Below are 12,204 nucleotides of genomic sequence, written 5' to 3' on the forward strand. Positions count from 1 at the left end.
TAGAGAAACAAAAAACCTTTTCAAGAGAACGCAAAGTGTGAGGGGAATGCAAAAGCATAAAAATATCTTATTTCCATGTCCCCGTAGGGGCTCTGTAAAAATGTGATAATATATTTGCATTATATAACTAAATATCAAAGCAAGTGGCTTTTTTTTGTTGAAGAAAATATAGCACAGACACATTTTTTTATCTAAAATTTAAAGCATTTCACAAAATGAAGTTTGTTAGGTTTCAAAACATGAATAAATATTGTCAAAATAAAGGCAAAAAGCCTTAAACACTTTCTAGTTATAAAACTATATAGAATATGTTTATTGTTAATATTACACCAGTGGTTATTCTGCTAGGACACCTGTGAGAACTTGAGGGGAAATTACTTCATACATGCACTAAAAATAACCTTGAGACCAGTTGGTTACAAAGATTGAAAAAGTTAGTTCTGAAACAAGCTCTAGCATAATTTGTTTGCACTTGGTTTCATATTTTGTATAAAATGCACTGAAATTTTAACATTGTAAAGTGAGACTTGAGTGTCCAATACTTCGTGGGGCAACTACACTGGAAATACGTGACTCTGGCTACATTTCTGCAAAACCTGAAATGTGTTGCTCCTGGTACATTTCGCTGAACTTTTGTGTCTCACAATAGGTGCTGTAAGCGATAAAACATAAAAAGTGCCTGTGGGTACATTTTTGGACAATGATATTACATTGCTTGCAGCACATTTCACAGCAGTTTCAATGTTAAATGTCCAGTGACTGGCTCTAAATAGTGTCAGTTTTCTCAGAAACAGTTAAATGCTACTGTGGCAAAATTTTATTATGTTGGTCAATGCACGTATCATGGCTCTTTAAAAATGAAATGTCCGTTGTGTTACACGAAAAAGGTTAATGATTTATCATGTTTGAAAGTAACGTACCACCTACACTATACCAAAATCAACAGTGTGAGCATAAGTAAATGTGAGACAAAAACACATTTGCTTAAGCAACCATGCTTCCGTCTATGAGGCTTTGAGCCCTTTTGTTGAGGATCGTGACTCGTGTTTCACGGGACTCCTACCCCAAGTGCTCCACATCATAAGTGCAATGCTGTACCAAGTGAGCTACAAAGCATGTTTACAACATCAAAGCTATAGGCCTACATATGGACCTAGTTATGTGATGCAAACGTCAAAACTAAATCATTCATTATGGTAAGTGTAGCTAAGTAGCTATTGTGCAAGGAACCGGATGAAAAAAAAATCTTTATTACTAATTATAAATTGCCCCTGTAATCATAATTTGTTTCAAAAGGAGCAAAAGTTGTTGGTGTTTTACTGCCTCTAGTGTTCATTTCAGCTGGAAACTGCAGTGAAATGTATGTATAAGTACATTTTTGCAGTTTTGCAAAAAGTTATGTATTTCCGATTAGCTTGGATTGACAGAAAGGCTGTATTAGACACTAATAAAAGAATACAATGTTTTAATAAAAAGGAAAACCAAATACTCTTTTACTGCTCACTAGGAGAAAAGCATCTCTCGTGCCACCAACTTCCTCCTTAAACGGGTTGATGATCTTAAAAGACCTTATGCTTTAGCCATTACGGCGTACTGTTTGTCAACCTGCCTCACTGACCAAACTCAAGCAATGTCAGCATGGAGGAAACTCAAAAGTTTTGCAAAACCAGGTATCATACCAAGTATTGACTTCTTTATTGAAGTGTTCATGACTTTAATCATTCATTTTAGTCATTCATTAATGTATTTCTGTGAATTCTTTCCTCTCACCTGCTCAACTGAACTGGTAAGCTGGAGAGTGTCTTGTGTGGCAAGATGATGACAATATGCGACTGGTAAATGAGGTTAAAAGTAATCGTGTGCCCCCTGGAATGGCATTAACAGTAGAGACCACTGCATACGCTCTCCTGACTGCACTAGCACAAAATGACTTAATAACAGCACATGCTGCTGCATGCTTCTTGTCTTCACAAGAGAACTATGAAGGAGGTTTCAAATCAACACAGGTAAGCCTAATGAGACTGAATGAAACTGTATGTATGTTACTTTGATTACAAAGAGTATTTGGAGGAATTGTAAAATGAGAACACTATTTTATTCCATTCAAACACACTTTAGGACACTATCATGGCTTTGGAAGCCCTCTCAGAGTATGCACTGAGAATACCAGACACACCCATCACTATAGTCAATGCACAGTTCACCGTTCCAGGAAGGTCTGAGATGGAGAAGCTGCATTTGGACAAACATGAAAAGAAAGTGGAAACAGAATTAAAGGTAAACCGTTTGAACCTGTGGCTGGGAAATATAGCCAGATAAGCTATTGCTGCTTGAAAGTTTGTGAACCCCACTGGGAAAGCTTCTATTGTTATATAAAATACACAAATTATTATAAAATCTTTACTAAAACCCCATTTCATAATAAAAACATTTCAAATGAATGAATGTCAGAATTGTATGGAAGATACAGTGCAGCAAATATACATTAGATATAACGTGTTCACTTTATGGGAAATTGTGTGAAATAGAAAAAAGTAATTATTATTCTTTTTAAATAAAAATAATTAATGTAGGTTCAATAATGTGCTTAAATAATTGGGACACTGACACAAATCTAACAAAATGGCTAAGGAGAATGAAAGATTGAAGTCAAAATTCTGTCCTAAATCTAAAATACTGTGGCATGACACACACATATACCTACAAGAATGGGGGTGTATAGAGTACTGTATATTGAAAAGAGGATATTGAGGACATAATTTGGCCTGCTGTACTCCAGGTGTCACTGTAAGTTCACATGTTCTTATAAACATAGTTTCACTATGACTTTTAGTTATTTTAGTTTTATCTTAGTATTTTTTTTTTCATGCTGATCTGTTTATCATGTTATCTCTTTTGTCTTTCCAGAGACTAGTAGGAAGAGGAATAGATGTAAGCCTTTCAGGAGAAGGAAAAGTTAAAATGAAAGTGAGCAGTTTAAAAAATATCTCCATAGTGTGTATTTTATATCCTTTCCATTGAAACTCTAAGCTGCGTTGGCGCTACAGGAACGCTTCTGCATTACCGGTGTGGGAAGCAGGTGTGAAAACACAGCAATCCTGATTGGCTGTCGTGAGGTCAGGTGATGTAGCGTAGCGTGTCAGCAAGACCATAAAAGGGCACCTACGTCACGGAATCCCCAGCTTCTTTGTCTTCAGGAAGCCATTTGTCTGTTTGCATTTGTGTGATATCGTTCGTCATATTGTTTATCTCACTCTGTGTTTAGACAGTATGGCAAGCAGAAATGCAAAGATTAGGAGTTTTGCTCCCACTTTATTATGGGGGGATGACACACGTGATCTGTATGTTATGTGTTTGGGAGCGGAGCATGCTCCGCCAGCACTCAAAAAGGCTGACTGTCCTTTTTGTGAGTGTTACGCGATAGAGGAAGCTCCATGCTCCAAGCTCCATGATGGCTCTCTTCTCGAGCAATCAGAGTCAGGCATTTGCACCTCATGGTTCGGGTCCCACATTCGCTGAGGCGGTGTAGTGGCTTCGATTATGGGGATTGCAACTGAGTTGGCAGAGGCGGAACTTGAGACGGGTGTTCCCCTATCTCTTGTCCTCTCTACCGACTCTGAAAGCAACCTTGTGGCTTGGATCCCACATTTGCTGACGTGGATTATGCTTGCAGTTTGAAGTGAAAGCAGACAGGTGTCCACCTTTGTCTCTCCAGCTGCGTGCAAGGGGTTCCGAGATGTTTTAGTATATAAAATAAAAAATAAAAAAAAAACAGAAAAATTCAGTTATTCTAAATGTACCGTGTAAAAAAACAACTTGTCTGGTTTGTTTACTGACCACATTTGACTATGTGAGTTAAATGTTAAAATGTATCTAGCTTTGAAGAGTTGGATATATATATGTATGTATACAGTATATCCAGCTCTGCATCGAGGTGTCTTTCTTGTCCATATAAGGTGCATAGGTCTGGGGCTGAACCTCAAGAAAAGTGTGATATATTCAAGTCAGAGAACCCCTTTTCTAGGGGCTGCATGGGACTTAACCACGATGCAGGCATGTCGATCTTTGCCATTATGCAATATTTTGGGGCATGCAAATTTGGAAGCAGGCATACTGTCGAGGCAAGGGATGAGGCAAGGGATGAGGCCTAGGGAAATCCACTTTCAGGTCGTGGAATTCATATGGCAGAGGTACAGCCAAGAGGAAGTTGTCTTGTTCGTCTCTGAAGAGTCGATCCATTTTCCCCTCTGGTTCGCCCTCACACCTCCAGCTCCTTTGAGACTGGGCGCCATGGTACAGATAATGCTGAGGCTTAGTCTGTACACCTTCCCTCCAATAGCTCTGCTCCTGGGAGTTCTAGTGAGGGTTCACCAAGGCCGACTGCACCTATTATTAATGGCTCCATTTTGGTCAGCCTAAGTCTTCTCCTTGGGAGATTTCTGTCCAGAGAGACCTCCTGTCTCAAGTGTAGGGGTCAATATATCACCCCAATCTGGAGTTCCAGAGGTCCCTCTACAAGAAAATTGTATGCCCTAAAATGGCCGCTCTTTGAGTCATTGTGGTTGGAAAGCACCACTTGAACCCAGTCCACTGTCCGATTGGTACAGTGCTGGAGTTCCTCCAAGAGTGCCTCTCAGCAGGGTTAGCCCCTGCTGCCCTTAAGGTACACATGGCTGTCATTTCCCCTAGCTACCAAACTTCGAGCTTAGAGCTTTTTTTGGGAGGCACCCCTTGGTGTCTCCATTTTTTTATGGTGTCAGGCGGCTGATGGCTATCTGCAGGCAGCGAGTTCCTTCTTGGGACTTTTTTCTGGTCTGGGACGGTTTATTCCATTTCAACCCTTAGAGTCAGCCTCCAAGTAGTTATTGCCTCTTTAAGTTAGCATTGACTTTGTTTAGAAGATCAAGAGATCTGCAGGCCTGTTCAGAATAGCCTCCTCCGATTTTGCACACCAGACTAGATTACATTCAAAACATGCTTGGTGAGTCCTGCCTTTTGCGACTACTCATTCGGTCATACTTCAGGCCTTCTTCCTTCGCTGTATGAATCACCAGAGCAAGAAAAGCTTCATCTAGTCACACTCTTAGGATTTACATCCACTGCTCAATTATGGGTCTGCTTGGAGGTCGCAGCAAGGGGTCTGCAGTCACCTAACAGCACCTTTTGAATTGGATAACATATGCAGTTTCTCTGACTTATGAGGCCCATGGAATGGCTTTGCCTCTAGGTGTCAGAGCTCATTCCACTTTGGCTGAGGCACTATCCAAAATCCCTGAGAGCATCCCCTTGTGGTTGGAATTTGGGCAAACTTCGACATTGTGTGCTAGATTTTCTTTGGGGCTCTTAGGGGGCACCTCTACTCATCCCGCCACCCTTGGTGATTCTTGAGGTGCAGTCTATGACACAGCGTCTCATTCCAAAATGAGATGACATATATATATCACATTTTAAATATATTAATATAGAAAACAATTATTTGTAATATTATTTCAAATATTGCTGTCACTCTATTTTTGATCAAATAAATGCTGATATATACATATATTCTGTTTTGCTACTGTAGGTGGCAAAGGCATATTATGCTCTTAAGGAAGACTCCAACTGCGCTGATTTGTCAATAAATGTGACTGTAAAGGGAAAAGTGGAATACACAAGTGAGTTATGGAATATCTATGGCAGAATTCAGGCCTAATTTAACTATACATTTATGTCACAGTGCAATAACTGCAATTATTCTTAATTTTTTTTTTTTAGCTGAAGTGCAACAAACTTACAATTACTATGAGGACTATGGAGAGGCAGAAGAGAGGAATGAGGAGGAAGATCTCCCCCAGTCGGCCATTGAGTGGTTTGATGCTCGTAGCAGGCAAAGAAGAGACACCACTCAAAACACGCTAAATGATGTGGTCTATACAGTGTGTGTCAGGTGAGGAAAAAAGTATTCGGACAACCATCAGTCAACTCAATCATAATCAATCATAGAGGCTTTCTGAAGCGTCTGAGGCTTTCATCAAATTGTGCCGGAAAACGGTTCATTACTCGAAGCTTTTATCACAATGCGCATTAGCGACATCTGGTGGTCAGACTTGTTTTCTCCACCATATCTAACAAATCATCAGATCTACTGTTTGAAAAAGCATGTGACCAAACAAAGCTTCGGAAGTCCGTGACAAGAGTGAAATCACTCTTGTATCAATACAGTTCTATCTAATCTGATCTAATCTCACCTAAATTAATTTGTGACAGTGATACCACAACTTGTGCCATGTGAAGCCTGGTCAACGGATTTGATTATTGATTAATAATATAAAATAAACAATGATGTGATCATAATTGACGTGAGTAGTTGAAAAAATATTTTGGGCGAGCTGTTTAACCCGTTCTGTTCGGGGTCTCTGAGATTCCAGCAATAAAACATGATTAAATGCATTTTCCTTTTATGCATAAAAGAAAAATGCATTTAATCAAGTTTTATTGCTGGGGTCTCAGAGTGCGAATCGCGAAGCGCCAATTTTTTCAAACCAGCTGTCCCGACTTTCCGATACTGCATGACGTTCGAAGCTTCAAACGTCATCAATCACGTGGTATTGTCATTTCGATACAAGCATCGGTACAGTGTGTGATACGATAGTGCTTTGAAAACTGCGTCGGAGCATCGGAGCCCCAGTATCAGCCGTCCCATCACTAATCATCTGTCTTTTCTCGCAGTCACACACAGGGGAGGAACCTGTCTGGAATGGCCATTGCTGACATCACTCTACTTAGTGGCTTTGAAGCAATCAATACAGATCTGGAAAAGGTCAACCATAGTCTTATCCAATGTATTTTGACTTTATTTTCATTAACGTTTTGGCAAGTTTTTCCTTTAAAAGTTTTCTTTTTTTTAAATCTTGCACTCTTATTTTTAAAAAATATTAAAAAAAGTATTTGTTTATATAGAATTTATACACTGATGAGCCAAAACACCATATGTTCAGTCACAGGTGAAGTAAATATCATTGACCATCTCCAAACAAGGCCACATGTTAAGGTCTGGGTAGATTAGATGGTAAACAAACAATCAGTTTTCATAATCAATGTGTTAGATGCAGGAAAAATGGGCAGGAATAAAAATCTGAGCAAATTTGATAAGGGTCAAATTGTTATGGCAAGGTGACTGCGTCAGAGTATTGAAACGGCAAGGCTTCATTATAAAACTATTTTGAGAGTCATAATTGAAATTATTTAAAATGTGTAATCCTTGTCTTTATCCTGTGTTTTAACATTTATTTGTCTGTATCTTATTATGGACTGAGTGGTCTTTCTGCATTTTGCTTGCTTCAGTTGTTTCTATTTTTCTCTAAATTTTTGTAACATTCTCTCCAACAGCTGAAAGACCTGGTGGACAGATATATTTCTCACTATGAGTTCACACGTGGAAGAGTGCTGTTGTACTTCAATGAGGTAACATGAGCACAAACACACAGTCATAGTTAATCACATCTCCCTATTATAAAAATCAAACTTATCTCTCTGTCACCCCTCAGATAGAAGGAGGTGAGGCCTGTGTAGCATTCGGAGCCAAGCAAAGTGTGCCCATTGAATTAGTTCAACCAGCTCCTGCTACGTTTTATGATTACTATGAACCAGGTAAGCTATTCCTCTTATTTCAATATTGAATAAAGGGGCATAATGTAAATGTCAGGGTGATACATGTAACAGTTCACCACAGCAGATATTAAGGATGAACCCAATAGCAGGGGGTATTCCAGAAAGCAGGTTATGTGACATACCTGTGTATGTTTAAGGGTAAGTAAGCAGATAACCTCAACTTTCAGTTCCAAAAACAGAGGTAACTTTCAGGGTATGTAAGTAGCCATAGCAACTTACTCTCAGAATATAACTTGCTCCAGAGTGCTCCATATTCGTCGCTCTGTTGAGAATGTCTTGTGTGTTAACCTTGAACATACTCTGAGTTGACAACACAATATATTTGGAGTTGTTACATTGAAACTTCTCTTTAAAATGGTATAAAAGTTTAAAATGGTAAAAAAAAAAAAAACACATTTGAAACCAACATGAATACAGAGTACTTTTTAAAAAAATTGTTTTAATCTATATTTTCAAAAGTTTTTTCACCCCTTTTATTTATTGTGGATGCTCTGATTTGGTATCAATCCCCATCATTTTCACAGACAGGAGATGTTCTGTGCTGTACAGCGCCCCCAAGAGGAGCAACATGGTTTCTGTCCTGTGCTCAAATGATGTGTGCCAGTGTGCTGAAAGTAGGTTCTTAATAATTCGTTTACCATTCAAACAAACATGAACCCATTTTAAAACCAGTCAGCATATCTACACTAATCTGATGATTTATTGTCGAATCGGTTTGAGTTTTATGCCATCATAAAATCGAATGGTTTCTGTGTCATCAGGGGGCTGTTTCACCGAGAAGAAAACAATTGAGATGAACATCACCAAAAAGGGCAGATTTGATTATGCTTGTTACCACTCCAACATTGACTATGGTTTGTGACCCAAATTTATACAAGCAAACACTATAATGAAACCTAAAAGATCTTTAAGAGTCAAGTATTTTCAATAAAATATTATTAATTTAAGAAATTGTAGCAAGCTGGGGCAGATATGACCTTACTTATTCATTCTTTTTCTGACAGCACTTGAAGTCATTGTGGATTCAGTTACTGAAGAGAGCAACTTTATGTTGTATTCAACATCTGTGAATGTGGTCCTCAGAAACAGTAAGTTATTTTTTTATTATTTATCCTAAAAATGAGTGTTGCATGTTTTACAGTAATTATGATGGATACAGATCAAGTCGTGAGAATTTTAAAAAATAAATGAAGAAAGGACACTGAGCTTGTTATTTTATTAGAAATGCTCAGATAAATTAAGAGTTTAACCTATAAACCTCAGCGGGAGACTTGGACGTTAGCCCAGACAGCACACGGGTGTTTGCAAAGAGAAAGCACTGCAAGGGTGAGCTGAAAAAGGGCATGACATACCTCATCATGGGCAATGATGGCCCCACCAAAGACTCAAAGGGAAAGTAAGTATATTTAATCATTTAGCGGCTGTATTTTCTATTGAAATAGAAAGTGTGTGCATACCTTTTTTTTCTAATAGCCTATAGGCTGTATTCCTATCAAGAATTATAGTTTACCACTTGCTAGTTAAGCAGTTAAAGAGAAAAACAAATTTTCTCCTTGCTTTTGTCTTTTAACTTATTTTGGGTACTGGTGGGCACTGCACTGTTTTCTGTAAAACTGCTTCATTATATTTTATTCAAGTTAATTTTTATATAATATTTATATTTTATTCATGCATATTTAGTTCTATACTAATACACTTAGTATACAAATAAATATAATTAATTTAAATGGCTTCTTTACTGCTTTATACAATAACATTTAAAAGTTTGGGGGTCAGTACATTTTTTAACAATAATACATTTATTCAGCAAGGATGCATTACATGAATCAAAAGTGACAGCAAAAATAACACAAAAAAAAAAAAATGGCGGGACGTCAGCCCATAGCGTGTGACGTCATGAACAGGAAGCTATATAGCGCACCCGGACCAAATAATGTCAGCTTCTGAGCCTTCAGCAAGCGCTCTGTGTGAACTGTCTATCATATTTATTGTTTGTTTGTCCCATAGTCATTTACACTCAGCATTTTAGATTGTGTGTTCCTCCCTGCCCATGTTACATCACAGGCGTGTATACACACAATTTATGTGTTGTTTTATGAGACCAGAGCATCATTAAGGGTATACTCACACTAGGCATGGTTGCCTCGAACCGAGTGCGATTGTCCCCCTTCCCCACTGCCCCCTGGCCTGCACTCATATTGCACTTAATGTTCCGGGCTGGAGCACGCTTACGCCATATATGATGCAACTTTTTGTATGGAAGAAAACAGGAAGAAAAGCACTTTGGCTAAGATACTGCCTAATAGATTTATCATTTACCCGTGCAGCGATTTTCACTTGCACGTATAAGAGGATTGTTACAAAGGCAGGTCACGCTAATGGAGGAATTTGCAGCTACAATTCCTGTTCATCAATAAGGTGAGAACCAGACCTGTTATAAACCCAAATACACTCAAATTAATTACATTAATTGAAAAGTGTACTATCCACTTAGTAATAAAGATGCTTGTTGTCGTAATGATGACAGTAGCGCACACAAAAGTATAGCTGTTCCGTGCCCCGTCGAGGTTAGCGGTCACACTGCATGTGTACCGCGCCCGGGCCCAACTGATCCGTGCTCTGGCCCAGCTCTTCCAAGCGGGCGAGGGACGGCTAAATAGACCATGCCGGGGCATGGTACGGCGTGATCACATTAGTCAAACGAACCAGGCTTTGAGGGTCAAACGCGCTCGGGCACATTTCAGAGAGCCTAGTGTGAGTACACACTAAGGGGGCTAACTGTGCTCATTGTGAATGTCTGCCACTGTGGATCTGTGGACTGTCATTATTTCCAAGAAGGCTTCAGCTAAGAGGTACCGACGCCAGTGGCTCACACCACATCATACGGTGCCCGCTTCTCCTTGGTGCCCTCAGGGCACCATTCTGACAACCCCGCTACCCATGGTGCTTCGGGGCGCAGCGAGTTCAGTTCTCAGTGTCCACCCCAAGACGTTGCGCCACTGAGAGACTCGCCCACTCTGAGGAGGGTTTTAGAGAAGCTGGTTTGGTTGCTCTCTGCCGGTCTTCCACTTCAGGGCTGTTTTGTCTGTTTTGGGTCGCCTAGGAAAGGTTCTCCAATGACCAAGCAGACAGCGAGCAAGTGGATAGTCAAGGCCATTTCTTTTGCTTATGAGGCATGCAGTCAGCCTTCACCTATGGCTGTCAGAGCACACTACGAGAAGTATGGCAGCTTTAAAAGCCTTATTGTCAGGAGTATCCCTACAAGAAGTATGTGATGCGGCGGGCTAGTCCTCTCCACACACATTTGTGAGGATTTACAACCTGGACTTGGACTCCACTTATCTGTCACAGGTACTCATGTTCTAGATTTGTGCTTGCTATGATTCACACTAGACAGGCACTTGTCAGTACAGCGGAGTGGGTATTATCGATCCCATAGCATCACTACTTCCAACGCAGCACAAGCTCCCTCGAAAGGTAACATCTCAGGTTACGACTGTAACCATGGTTCCCTGAGAAGGGAATGAGACGCTACATTGACCTGCCATACTTCCTGCATACCTGTGATTGACTTGCTTCAGCCAATCATAAACTGACATTGTGTGGTCAGGTCTATATAGCTTCCTGGTCATGAGTCACATGCTACGAGCTGACGTCCCGCCATGCCATTGGATTGAATTCACACATGCTTCGAGATGCAATCTTGCAGAGGCGTTCCCATAGCATCACTACTTCCGACACAGCATCTCATTCCCTTCTCAGAGAACCATGGTTACAGTTGCAACCTACAACCTTTTGAACGTTCTATTCATCAAAGAATCCTGAAAAAAATCTCCATGGTTTCCACAAACTCACAGCAATAAAATGCAGCCTTGGTGAACATAAGAGACTTATTTAAAAAAAAAAAAAAAAAAATCTTACTGACTTCAAACTTTTGAATGGCAGTGTACATGTAACATATTCAAATCCACTGTAATACTAGAAAATAACTTTATAATATTGTATTACGGAAATAACTTAATACAAAGTTCTTTATACATGATAATACTGTATATACAGTAGCTACCTATTCATGAAAAATGTAGGATCCCTTGAATTGACGACATTATATTTCAGGGTCCTTGGCATCAAAAACTTTGAAAACAGCTGCACTAGCATATAGATGACTTTAAAGCTAATAGACATGAACTCTTTCTTTCTCAGCATGCAGTACCTGCTGGATTCAAAGACATGGGTTGAGCAGAAGCTATCAGCTTCAACATGCAAAGCATCAGTCAACAGGATTTACTGCAAGGGGCTGAGAGATTTTGTGAAAGAGTACCAAGTTGATGGGTGTAACATTTAGCCTGATTTGCAATTTGGGGGAATTTAATTATTCCACATCAGTACAGCAGAGGAAGAATCTACATTTATCCTGAATTGTAATTCAGCATTTCTTTTTATGCTACAGATTATGATAACTGAGAAGAACCTGTATAACATACGTTTTCTTTATCTGTAATCATGTCTTAAAATAAATGTGCTTAAAAAACATTTAAGAGTCAGTAACTTCAA

At 39.4% G+C, this 12,204-nt stretch overlaps 1 protein-coding gene and 1 long non-coding RNA gene across 2 annotated transcripts in view; one reads left to right on the forward strand and one right to left on the reverse strand.

Moving 5' to 3' along the window:
- c4b (complement 4B (Chido blood group)) overlaps positions 1-12,183 on the forward strand; it is a 42,489-nt gene extending 30,306 nt beyond the window's left edge. Inside the window, exons 28-41 of the mRNA XM_051864434.1 lie at positions 1,508-1,670; positions 1,792-2,006; positions 2,119-2,277; positions 2,908-2,967; positions 5,564-5,654; positions 5,755-5,926; positions 6,709-6,799; positions 7,369-7,443; positions 7,527-7,629; positions 8,175-8,264; positions 8,412-8,504; positions 8,655-8,738; positions 8,914-9,046; positions 11,854-12,183. Of these exons, the coding sequence (XP_051720394.1) occupies positions 1,508-1,670; positions 1,792-2,006; positions 2,119-2,277; positions 2,908-2,967; positions 5,564-5,654; positions 5,755-5,926; positions 6,709-6,799; positions 7,369-7,443; positions 7,527-7,629; positions 8,175-8,264; positions 8,412-8,504; positions 8,655-8,738; positions 8,914-9,046; positions 11,854-11,995 (1,671 nt within the window). The 3' untranslated portion in view covers positions 11,996-12,183. The remainder of the gene's footprint in view (positions 1-1,507; positions 1,671-1,791; positions 2,007-2,118; positions 2,278-2,907; positions 2,968-5,563; positions 5,655-5,754; positions 5,927-6,708; positions 6,800-7,368; positions 7,444-7,526; positions 7,630-8,174; positions 8,265-8,411; positions 8,505-8,654; positions 8,739-8,913; positions 9,047-11,853) is intronic.
- Positions 1-12,204, reverse strand: part of LOC127496723 (uncharacterized) — a 64,036-nt gene that overhangs the window by 40,703 nt on the left and 11,129 nt on the right. The window lies entirely within an intron of this gene.

The sequence above is a fragment of the Ctenopharyngodon idella genome, chromosome 16, assembly GCF_019924925.1.
Source record: "Ctenopharyngodon idella isolate HZGC_01 chromosome 16, HZGC01, whole genome shotgun sequence".
NCBI classification, from domain to species: Eukaryota; Metazoa; Chordata; class Actinopteri; order Cypriniformes; family Xenocyprididae; genus Ctenopharyngodon; species Ctenopharyngodon idella.